Source organism: Barbus barbus (assembly GCF_936440315.1).
Source record: "Barbus barbus genome assembly, chromosome: 1".
Classification (NCBI taxonomy): domain Eukaryota; kingdom Metazoa; phylum Chordata; class Actinopteri; order Cypriniformes; family Cyprinidae; genus Barbus; species Barbus barbus.
The window spans coordinates 993,739-1,006,156 of record NC_136729.1 but is presented as its reverse complement, the minus strand read 5'-3'; the positions used below and the strand labels follow the sequence as shown (position 1 = coordinate 1,006,156).

General features: G+C 41.0%; 1 protein-coding gene across 1 annotated transcript in view; it reads left to right on the top strand.

Moving 5' to 3' along the window:
* Window positions 1-243: 243 nt before the first annotated feature.
* LOC306874176 (mitogen-activated protein kinase kinase kinase 11-like) overlaps window positions 244-12,418 on the top strand; it is a 32,339-nt gene continuing 20,164 nt past the window's right edge. Inside the window, exon 1 of the mRNA XM_079424011.1 lies at window positions 244-1,085. Within this exon, the coding sequence (XP_079280137.1) occupies window positions 350-1,085 (736 nt within the window). The 5' untranslated portion in view covers window positions 244-349. The remainder of the gene's footprint in view (window positions 1,086-12,418) is intronic.

Below are 12,418 nucleotides of genomic sequence, written 5' to 3'. Positions count from 1 at the left end.
CTGCTATTCTTCTTCTGAGCGCTTCCTGCTCGGGCAAAACCACCAGCAGCTAAAAATACTGAGCCCTCAATGGAGCCCTGAACACAGACTTCAGCTCTCCAGGGCCGATGCGTCTCCAGTCGCTCGGGGGTTTTAGAAGGACTTGAGATCTTTTGAGATGTTTTCCTCTCTTTTGTGATGTTTTTGGAGTAAATGCTCCTCGAGTGACTGATTTAGCGTCTACATGAGGATCGATGTCTGATGGAGACGCTTCCACCGATGATCCGGGCGTACAGGGTTGTGACGAACCCACCTGAACTTCAACATCACGCTTCTTCTGATTTCATCCTAAGCGCCTTGTAAACTCTCAATGGAGCCGCTGAAGAATATATTCTCCCGCGGGCCGCTGTCCACCTGGAAGAGCCTGGATCAGACTCAGAAGGGCAACTTCACCAACCCGGTTTGGACCGCTTTGTTCGATTACGAGGCTTCGGGGAAAGACGAACTCACGCTGCGTAAAGGGGACCTAGTGGAGGTTCTGTCTCTGGATTCAGAGATATCCGGAGATGAAGGATGGTGGGCGGGAAAGGTCAACAACAAGGTGGGAATCTTCCCCTCCAACTACGTCTCCTTCAAGCCCAGCGGATACGGTGAGCTGCAGGACTCCGGTTTGGGACCGAGCGAGTTGGAGCCGGAGACGGTGGACTTTGGCGACCTGAGTCTGGAGGAGGTCATCGGGGTCGGCGGGTTCGGAAAGGTCTACCGAGGGACCTGGAAGGGTGAGTTGGTGGCAGTGAAAGCGGCCCGTCAGGATCCGGACGAGGACATCAGCGTCACGGCCCAGAACGTCCAGAACGAGGCCCGGCTCTTCGCCATGCTCCGGCACCCCAACATCATCGCGCTCAAGGGCGTTTGCCTGCAGGAGCCTAACCTGTGTCTGATCATGGAGTATGCGTCCGGTGGCGCGCTGAGCCGCGCTCTGGCCGGACGACGGATTCCGCCGCACGTTCTGGTCAACTGGGCGGTGCAGATCGCCCGCGGGATGCTGTACCTTCACAACGAGGCCATCGTCCCCGTCATCCACCGAGACCTCAAGTCCAACAACAGTAAGCTCTCGTCCTTCTGTTCTACACATGCTCAGTTTCCAGCAAACATTTATGCTGTTTTATCCAAAGATACTTACATTGGATTCTAGCTGCAGTTATTTGGGAATTGAACCCATGACCTTGCGTTTTTATTGCAACTCTACTTTTCGAGCTCCACAAAAGTTTAGACTAGTGAATGACCATAAAGAATCTATTTCTTTTCTATTTAGATTTACATAGAAATTTTTTTAGAAGCAATTTACATTTCATTCAGTCTACCTATCTGGTCAGTTCATGCATTCCCTGGGAATCGAACCCGTGAGCTTCTCGTTGAGCTACAAGAATGCTCAGTTTTTCTTTACACTCCCATATAATTCCTTTATAAAGCCACGACCTTGCATTTCTATTGCCAAACTCTACTTTCTGAGTGCCACAAACGTTTAGACCAGCTAATGACCATAAATGATCCATTTATTTTATATTTGCATTATTGCATTTGGCAGACACTTTTTTTCACGACGTATCTAACCCTAACATTGCATTCAATCCACACATTGGTCAGTTCATGCATTCCCTGGGAATCGAACCCATGAGCTTCTCTTTGAGCTACAAGAATGCTCAATTTTCTTTATAATCCCATTTCTGTTAGAGTCCATCTCAAAGTTCGCATTTTTCATCCAGTATGGGCCGTTCTTGGGTTCGTTCAGCTGCTGGCGGTGTTGTGTTTTGGTTTGGGATTATTATCAGGCCCGCATGGAACCTCGCCCGCAGAACTCGGGGGAAAGCTCTGCAGGTTTCCGCAGAGTCGTAACGCCCTTCATTTACAGAGCTCTACATCCTCTGCCTGCTGCATGTGCGTTTGGTTTGGTATTGTGTCTAACTCGATTGTGCATTCAGCTCTGTTGGTGTAAATTTAGCTCTACTCAAATCCATTCCACAGAATTCCACTAATATTCTTTTAAAAATTCGATCTGGACCTTCGATAGAATTTATTGGGGTTATTTGGTTGCGCTCCAGAACTCTTGAGAGAATTGTTGTTTCGGAGAAGAGGATCTTCCCATGGCATGTATCACACAGTTGTGAAGGGAATGTTGTTGGCCTGAATATCAAATGACTCACACACACACACACACACACACACTTTGCCAAGTTGTGGAACTCGATAAGACCACACAAGGGTCAAAGATCATACTAGGATGCAGATATATGGAGCTGGACTTTGTGTTTGCATTGCTCTTCATATCGTGCCATGTTTATTTGTCATGTACTGATAGAACCGTAAACTGTACAGAGTTGACTTTACTCAGACCAAAGTAAACGTAGCACTCTTAATCATCAGGATGATATGTTTAGATGACACAAACATGGAAAATCACTGGCTTATGCTTTTATTAAACATGGTCAACTGCTGGATGACAATATGTTAAATGTATTAATCATAATAATCCGAATGAACAGTAATATTTCATTAGTCCCAATTGTAGACTCTTATGCATATTAAATTCTAACATGAATTACAGGTATTTTTCAGCATTCTCAGAGACTTTGATCACAGAATATGGAGTCAGAACTATTAATATTTATCTCGTAAGCACTAAGTATACAGAGATGCGCAGTGCTTTTTTAAAAGCAAGTATTTGTAATCTTCCTTCCTCAAATTTTCTCTCTTTTTCTTTCTCTCTCTTACACCTTTACCCAGTATCTGTTTGGTTATTGTCCACCCACGTATATCCCATGATCCTTCACTTCCCTCCCGAGTCAGGAGAGAGTGCGTCCGGCGGGCTGGAAACCACCTCAGTTGTGTAAAACAAACTTTTTAATGCCGGCTCGCAACACACTGCAGCCAAAGCAGCTCCGTTTCACTGGCTGTAGCTGCGATCTTATCTGGTCTCTCTCTCTTCTCTCTCTCTATGTCTCTCTCTCTCTCTCTCTCTCTCTCTCTCTGTCTCTCTGTCTCTCTCTCTCTCTCTCTCTCATGTCTCTCTCTCTCTCTCATGTCTCTCTCTCTCTCTCATGTGTCTCTCTCTCTCTCTCTCTCTCTGTCTCTCTCTCTCTCTCTCTCTCTCTCTCTCTCTCTCTCTCTGTCTGTCTCTCTCTCTCTCTCATGTCTCTCTCTCTCTCTCTCTCTCTCTCATGTGTCTCTCTCTCTCTCTCTCTCTCTCTCTCATGTGTCTCTCTCTCTCTCTGTCTCTCTCTCTCTCTCTCTCTCTCTCTCTGTCTGTCTCTCTCTCTCTCTCTCATGTCTCTCTCTCTCTCTCTCATGTCTCTCTCTCTCTCTGTCTATCTCTCTCTCTCTCTCTCTCTCTCTCTCTCTCTCTATGTCTCTCTCTCTCTCTCTGTCTCTGTTTAATTCTTTCCGAGCTCTTTGTCCCAGACCTGCCCTTACTTGTCTCTCGAGCTCTGTCGTTCCAGATCGCAGCATCCTGTGTTTTTCTTTCTTCTTTCCCCCAGCTAACTTCATTTTTCGCTTCCTACTCATTTTGTAAAGACAGCCTCCCTCTGTTCCTGCGCTCGCTCGATGACGGAGGATCATGGGCCGGCGCTCAGTCTCCGCCATGCGTTAGATCTGTAGAGAGCTCCTTCACTTCTCATTATTCCATCACCACTTCAATCTCAAGAGTTTGTTTTCCAGTTAGTAGTTTAATGAAGCTTTCCGTCTTTATTCAGTAGTTTAGCGTGAACAGTGTCTTCTTTCATCAGTAGTTTGATGTGAAGTTTAATGAATGAGATTTGATGTTACGGTTCAGTGATGATTGTGAGATTCTGGTAAAAACATTAATCAGGTTATAGAAAGATGTTTTAAATAAACGTATCCGATGTATCCAAACCCTTCAAATGTTCAGTTATCAATTATGATCTGATTGTTTGTGAATTTCACGTCGCTGTCAGTGAAGACGGATCTTTTTCTTGATGCTAGAAGCTTGGCTTGATTGTGTTGTTTGTCCTACGAGAGGATTTTGTGTCCTATAATCACAATTTGAACATGGCCCATTTCCGTCTGCGGTCCAAAGTCTGAGCGTCTGGTGTTTTCCAGGTGAGCGCGAGGACAGAAGATCCCTTTACAGGAGCCACAGAGGAATCTAGCCAAGCTAATTTGACCTGTATACTGCTTTTCACAATACACACCGTTTCAAAGCCGCTTTACAGAAAATCATGATCTTAATGTTTATGATATCTGTATCTTCATACCTTGGAGCAGATTAAAGCTAGATGGTAATATAGTCACATTATAAACAATCACACAGTTGAGATTTGCTGTATACATAGCTTTACAACTGTATTTAGACACCGCTACAGTTCTATATCAATATCTGACTTGATATATTGAGCTGATAATATAGTTAGATGTCATGCCGTCTGTCGCTCTGCGTGCTGATTTCAGAGTAAAGCTGTGTTAGATCTGCAGGAGGTTCTGAGCTGACTAATGTGTCAGTCAGTTTTGATTGTGATTTCTGTATATTGTAATACATGAGACACATCTGCCGGGTGTTTTATTGAAATGTATTTCTACACTTGCTTTTGCATGCTTGTTTGTCATTTAATCAATTTTAAGATTCTTTACTATTTTGGCTAAATATGCTTTAATATTAGCTTTACATTTTCCTTTTTAATGTGAATTGTATTTACTTTTTAGTTTTTTTAATTTTTATTAATTTTGTTTAAAAAAATATCTATGTAGTTCATAATTAATAATTTTTAAGTTAATTGAATTTTTATTTCCAGTTAAACTCCAAGAAAAGCTTTTTTTTTCAGCTGCTTTCACACATTTTCAAAACGTTGCCTCATTTTTTTTCTTTTTTTTTTTACTTTACACACAAATCCAAGAATTGCACACAAAACGCCTCACATCTCTTGCATTCAGAATATCACACACACGTCTCATAAGCAAACATTTGCAAACTTTGCCATAATATTAATTCCTGTTAGATTTGTGTGTTACATAGAGAACTGTATGTTGTGTTTTGCAAAAAGTGTTTTATGAAATTGAAAACGGAGTCATGATTTGTGTGATTTGCTACTCTTTAAAGGCTCTTTAGTTTAGACACTTAGCAGTTTTGCACATGCACGTTTAAATGTGATGTACGACTTTAATGATTTGAGCTTTTTTAGATATTTGGTGATTATAATATTGCAGTCTGAACTGCATTATTTGACAGTTGTATTTTAACCAAATTGTCCATCCCTACTACATAGACAGCTCCCTTCTTAGGCAGCATGTGATGGCGATTGCATTATCGAGACACTATGTTCCTGTTTGACTCGTGAAGCTGCTCTGTGTTGTATGAAGCGCTGTATATATTTACAGGTGACTTGATTGATTTGAAGCGCTCTCGGTACGAGTGTAGACGCAGAGCGACTGCCAGCTTCGTCTTCAGGAAGCTGTTCGACGTCAGCGCTGCTTCTGCTGCTCTGAGGTGTTTCTGTGTGGCTCGAGGTTCAAACAGGAACACAGTTTTGGAGTGAAGCTCTCGGTTAGTCAGCTTGTGACGTGAGTCTGGGGCAGATGAATGGAGCCGGAGATCTGGCCTGCAGAGCAGATTGACCTAAAGAGACAGAGTTCACCCAGAAATAAAGCTTCTGCCATCACTCAGTCAAATATGACTTACCTTCTTCTGTGAAACAGCAGGAGATGTTTAGCAGAGTCGCACGAGATATATATATCAGTAAGATTTTGGTTGTTTTCTTTTAAGGGAGTCTCTTCTGCTCATCAAGAACTTGTAATACTTTTTTCTTTGATTCTTTGAAGTTAAAAGGAACAGCATTTATTTAAAAAATACATTTTGTGTTATAATATACAATGCTATTCAAAAGTTTGGGATCCGTAATTTTTTTGTTCTCTTTTTTTTTTTTTTTTTTTTTTTAAGAAATTAATACTTTTATTCAGGAAGGATGTGTTAAATGAATAAAAAGTCATAGTAAAGACTTCTATTGTTAGAAAATATTTATATTTTGAACAAATTCTAGTTCGATGTGTTGTGCGTTCAGAGATGGTATTCTGCATAACTTGGTTGTAACGAGTGGTTATTTGAGTTACTGTTGCCTTTCCATCATTTCTAACCAGTCTGCCTATTCTCCTCTGACCTCTGACATCAACAAGGCACTTTCGATATTTTTATCGAAAGATATTTTTACTTTTTCGGACCATTCTCTGTAAACCCTAGAGATGGTTGTGCGTGAAAATCCCAGCACATAAGAAGTTTTTTACATACTCAGACCAGCCCGTCTAGCACCAACAACCATTCCATGTTCAAAGTCACTTAAATCCCCTTTCTTCCCCATTCTGATACTAAGTTTGAACTTCAGCAAGTCATCTTCACCACATCTAGATGCCTAAATGCAAAGAGTTGCTGCCATGTGATTGGCTGATTAGCAATTTGTGTTACCAAGCAATTGAACAGGTGTACCTAATAAAGTGACCGGTGAGTGTATATAACGCGTGTATGTGTATGTATGTTTTTTTTTCAGTTTATTTTATTTTAGGTAATGAGTTTGTAATGGTTCTAGTGTTAATGTTAATTTCAGTTAACAGGAATAACCCTGGACACAGCATGGTGTGTTTTGAAGGCATTAAACGAGCCGCTGATGTTCCTGAGGGCTTGACGGGGTCAGAGGTCACAGCAGCACCCGGCGCTGGTTAAACTTCAGCCGTTCACAGAAGCACAGCAGAGTTAATTAGTGACCCATTCAGTGATTTCAGAGAACCCTCTAATGAACCTGCTCTCTGTGTGTGAGAGAGATTTAGAGGCTTTCTTTCAGATGAGTTTAACTCACCTCCACAATATTAGGGGTTGCCGGGGCGTTGCTATGTAGGATTGGTGGTTTCCAGGGCATTGCTATGTTGTTTGAGTGGTTGCTAGGGTGTTGCTATGTTGTTTGTGTGGTTGCTGGGGTGTTGCTATCTATGCTGTTTGTGTGGTTGCTGTGCTGTTTGGGTGGTTGCTTGGGTGTTGCTGTGCGGTTTGAGTGGTTGCTGGGGTGTTGCTATGGTGTTTGGGTGGTTGCTGGGGTGTTGCTATGTTGTTTGAGTGGTTGCTGGAGTGTTGCTATGCTGTTTGAGTGGTTGCTGGGGTGTTGCTATGCTGTTTGAGTGGTTGCTGGGGTGTTGCTATGCTGTTTGAATGGTTGCTGGGGTGTTGCTATGCTGTTTGAGTGGATGCTGGGGTTTGAGTTAGGGATGCACCGAAATTAAAAATTCTTGGCCGAAGCCAAAATTGAACAAAATGAAACACTGGGCTGAATACCGAACACGGTTTGTCAAATTTTTGCCCCATGTATTTTGCCAATTTTTTTCACCATTGCATAAATTAATTAGCCAAAATTAGCTTTTTGCTGTTTTGTCTTGTTTTAAAAGAAAAAAAATCAATTACAAAACAACAATTTAAAAATATGTATTTAACTCTGAATCACTGAATCAGGCATTAATTTTTACTGTACAAATAAACACAGTCTTGCTGAGCAGAAGAGACTTCTTTTAAAACATTAGAAAATATTACAGAGCCCAATTGGAACACTACAGTATGTGTGAATGTTATAATGTATTAATAAAGCTGTTGTAATTATTATTAGCATTGTTAGTCTTTTTATTTTATTTTACAGAACAACAGTAAAATTACAAAACTAAGATTTATGAATGTTGGAGTTTTTGTTTTTTCTCAGCTTTTTTGGCAGAAACCCCCAGGAAGGACCTGAGTGCTTCTTTTTGTTGACAAAAGCAGATTTATAAATGATTCTCATTATAAATTTGGGACACTGTTTGTCTCACATATCGCATTGTTACATCCATGCCTTGTAAAAATTTATAAAACTGTTACTGAGCAACTGGCAAGTAACACTGTTTCAGCGCAGATTTTGAACCCTGGCAGCACGGCCTAATGGTTAGACAGTCGTAATCGAAAGGTTGCGAGTTCGAGTCCCCAGCCGGCAGGGATTGTAGGTGGGGGGAGTGAATGTCCAGTGCTCTCTCCACCCTCAATACCACGACTGAGGTGCCCTTGAGCAAGACACCGAACCCCCAACTGCTCCCCGGGCGCCGCAGCATAAATGCTGCCCACTGCTCCGGGTGTATGTTCACTGCTGTGTGTGTTCACTGCTGTGTGTGTGTGTGTGTGTGTGTTCACTGCTGTGTGTGTGTGTGTGTGTGTGCACGTTGGATGGGTTAAATGCAGAGCACGAATTCTGAGTATGGGTCACCATACTTGGCCGTATGTCACTTCACTTCAAGCTTGTGCAGCGCTTTTTGAATACATGCAATTCATGTGTATTAGAAAACATAACGTTCTGCAGGTTATATACTTATTGTTTAAGGCCATTTTGCGATTTCTCTAATCATACAGTAACTAGTCTCAGCCTCAGACCATGGAACTTTGGCTCAAGGTCTGATGCATATGGCACACTTTAGTGGAAACACTTCAGGAATGTTGAAGTCGTCATCTGACTGGTTGAATTAAACCGGATTTCCGAGAGACATGAGTGTCGCATTTATTTTTGGTCCGCCGGGAAACATTTCCACGCCTCGAAACGTGACGTTAAACAAAAACTTTGATTGGTTGTTTGACATGTCTGTCAACCGGCCTCATGGGCGGGCCTTGGCCAATGAAAGCGGACATCTATTACAGACCTTCAGCCATCAGTCAGTAACCAGCAACAACCCCCCTTCCTCTTCTCATCGGAGATATGCGATACAGCGCTAAACAGTCTCTCGCTGTCGCTGCTTGTAATGATTTTTGCGTCTTTCTCAGACATTTTTAAATGCTTCCACACTTTCGACATGTTTGCTGTATTGCAAAAAGTGCATGCCTCTCACTCTACGCTGGTTGCTATTTGATCGCGTAACATCATTGTTTGGTGCAATTTATTAAGTCTTTTCTCTTATTCGGTTGCTGAACATTCGGCGCATCTCTAGTTTATGTGGTTGCTGGGGTGTTGCTGTGTGGTTTGGGTGGTTGCCGGGGCGTTGCTATGTGGTTTGGGTGGTTTGTGGGGTGTTGCTGTGTGGTTTGGGTGGTTGCCGGGGCGTTGCTATGTGGTGTGGGTGTTGCTAGGGTGGTGTTGTGTGATTTGTGTGGTTGCCGGGGCGTTGCCATGGAGTTTGGATGGTTGCTGGGGCGTTGCTATGTAGTGTGGGTGTTGCTAGGGTGTTGCTATGTGGTTTGGGTGGTTGCTAGGTGATTGTTTGCAGGTTCTGGGTGATATCTCAGTTTCTGTAGTGGTTTCTGACTGTCTGAAGTGTGAGAGAGCGTCTGTCTCTGTCTGCCGTGGGCTGGACAGAGAGTCTTTGTCTTGTACGATGTACAGACTGTCTGGCAGCCTCAACACACTCACACAGACAGGCGGCTGTGAGAAGGTTAGCTGGTTGATCACATGATCGACGACGCTCGCTGAGGTGCATTCTGGGAGCCGCCTCTCACACGGTAAACAGCCTCTGCATCCAAACAAACACAGCCGGTCGCCGTGGTTACCATCGGCCGGTGTCGCCGTGGCATCCAGCGTGTGGTGAAGACGGTCGCATTCCTTAAGAAAGCCCAGAGTAATTACAGAGTGATCTCGGAGCAGAGCAGATGTGCAGAGACTGACACCGAAGCGCATGAGAGATCTGATCGCTCACAGACACGTTTACAGTCTGCTTGCACTGTTGCTGTTTTTATTGGAACACTTTACTGGTAATAAAGAGTGCGATTTGATTTGTTATAGTCTTTGGTAGTGACACAAATGGTCATTTGACAACCGATTTACTTGCATTTGATTTTGGGCTGCAACAAACGATTATTTCGATAATCGATTAATCTAACGATTATTAGAATGATTAATTGTCGATTTCACTAATTAAGCAGTAGACTTTGATTATTCAGTTAAAATATTGAGAATATTATATAACTAAAATATACAGTTTATATAATGTATGTATATTAGGGCTGTGTATTGGCAAGAATCTGGCGATACGATACGTATCACGATACAGGGGTTGCGATACGATATATTGTGATATACTGCGATACTGTAAGCAAGGTGATATATTGGGATATTTCTTATTTTAGGAATAGGATATATATTTTTTAGGTAAGCTGTCATTAAGAACACACCACCATATGCAAACCTTAGCAAAAAATAAACAGATAGTTTAGCCAGAACACACTGGGATCTGCAATAATCTGTCCCTGTAACATTCAATATTATTGAACTCCTTGTTGTGCAGTACGAACGAGTAAAGGGGGAAATATTCAAGTGCTTGCAGGATTCTTTAGTTAAATGCATGTATAAAATGTATTTTATAAAAATAAAAAATATATATTTATAGACTCTACTTTAAAGCTTAACAGTTTACGTTTACAATTGTGACATACAATGTCATAACATTCAGCGGCGTAACTTTGCTTTGAAAAGTGGTGGGGACACCGCACAACTCGTTTTGCTATTTGTTTATTTAATAACCGAATTTACTTGGGGACTGAGTTCAGAGTTGGAAATGCACTTAATTTTCACTTTGATGTACACATGCATCACATTCACAAATATGTCCATAAACATCCGAATAAGCAAAACGTAACATTCACAATGTGAATGTTACGTTTTGCTTATCACAACACATCCAGGGTAGCTAATATCAATCAAAATACGCAAGATAAATATGGTGAACTTACCATTTCATGGTCAGCTCAGCTGCAGCGTATTTATTAATTGCACAATTGTGTGTGTGTGTTTGTGTTTTTTATAAAAGCTCTATTTTTTCCTCCCCCACCCCACATGTAAAGGCTAGTTAACGGTAAATGTTGCTACCTATAGCATAAATGTTAAAACATCAACAAAATGTCCAAAAGAAAGTGTGGAAGTGATATAAGAAGCTTTTTAGTGAAGCAGCCACGCACAGTAAGTTACTTTTCAGATCAAATGTATGATAACATTTGATCTGAACAAAAAATGACATCATCTTAATATCAATGAAAAATAAAGTGCTTGCAGGATTCCTAAAGAAAACAAAACAATTGTAAAACAATCAAATAAATACAGATGTTAAACATTCTCAGAACTTTTCAACTTGATTTCACAGGTTTTTCAGTTTGTATTTGTTCCGCGTGGAATCTCTGAGACCGCGACGCGAGCACCGCCTCAACTGCACAAAACGTCCCGAATTACGAGAGAAAGCAGAACCGAGGTTGCGCTCGCGCCGTGGTCCCGGGGCGGACATTACCACAGAAGCCCAAATGACGCCACACTTCAGCTTTGTACACCTAAACGAGAACTGGAACAATTCTTTCATCCTCCGTTACTGGCAGCGAACTATATTAACGCTAACATTAGTGGAGTGCCCTGATGCTAGTGTTTCCTGTCACTGTTTAACTTCAGAGATGAAGACTGATATCTAGCGGTCGGGATATGAACTCAAAACCGAACAAAATATTGCAATACTCACGTGTATCGATATTTTCTTACACCCCTAATATATGTGTGTGTATATGTGTGTGTATATGTGTGTGTATATATATATATATATATATATATATATATATATATATATATATATATATATATATATATATATAACAAAAAATATTTAGTTAAAATATTGAGTTATGTATAGTCTAACAAATTGAGGTGATCACTTCAGCTTTTGAAAATCATATGATGTAATTACAATTATTATACAATTAATTCATACAAATAAATATATTTGGCGCACAAAATGAGATGACAAACTCTCTTATTCACCATTTAATTAGCTGTATGAAAAAGTAACTGAATGATTAATCTCCTTTTCTATGTCATGAATAAGAGAACAAAATGAAGGTAAGAGACAAGACGCTATATTTTTGGATAAACTATTTTATTCACTACATAATTTCTCTAAAAATACCGTATAGAGTTATGATAATCAAAACAGTCCTAAGCTAGATCAAGCTTTGATCTTTGCAAACCAAACTATCACTTTAATAAAATCATATTTTCCCACTAATAAAGATATTTTATCATTAGCTAGCTCCACACTGGAGAGCTGCTTTATAACAGGAAATCAATTCTTACTGAAAGCGACACTGACTCTGTTTTCCATGTTTAATGCTGTAAAGCTGCTTGATTTAAAGCTATCTGCTGCATAAAGTACTGTATAACTAAACGTGAGGTGACTGGACTTTACTGGAGGACCGAACTAACATCACATCACTGTAATGCTTTCCTAACTGCTGCTTTCTCATCACTGTCAGTTTGTGTTGTTTATGTCATTATTGAGAGGAAAGCATGCAGCATATATTTACATATTCTTCAGGTTTGGCTGCGTTTGCTCTGAAGTGCTGTCTCTTCCTCTTGAATTACATCTAGGAGTGCTGAATTACTGTGGTCAAACTGCATTATTGCAGGCTCTT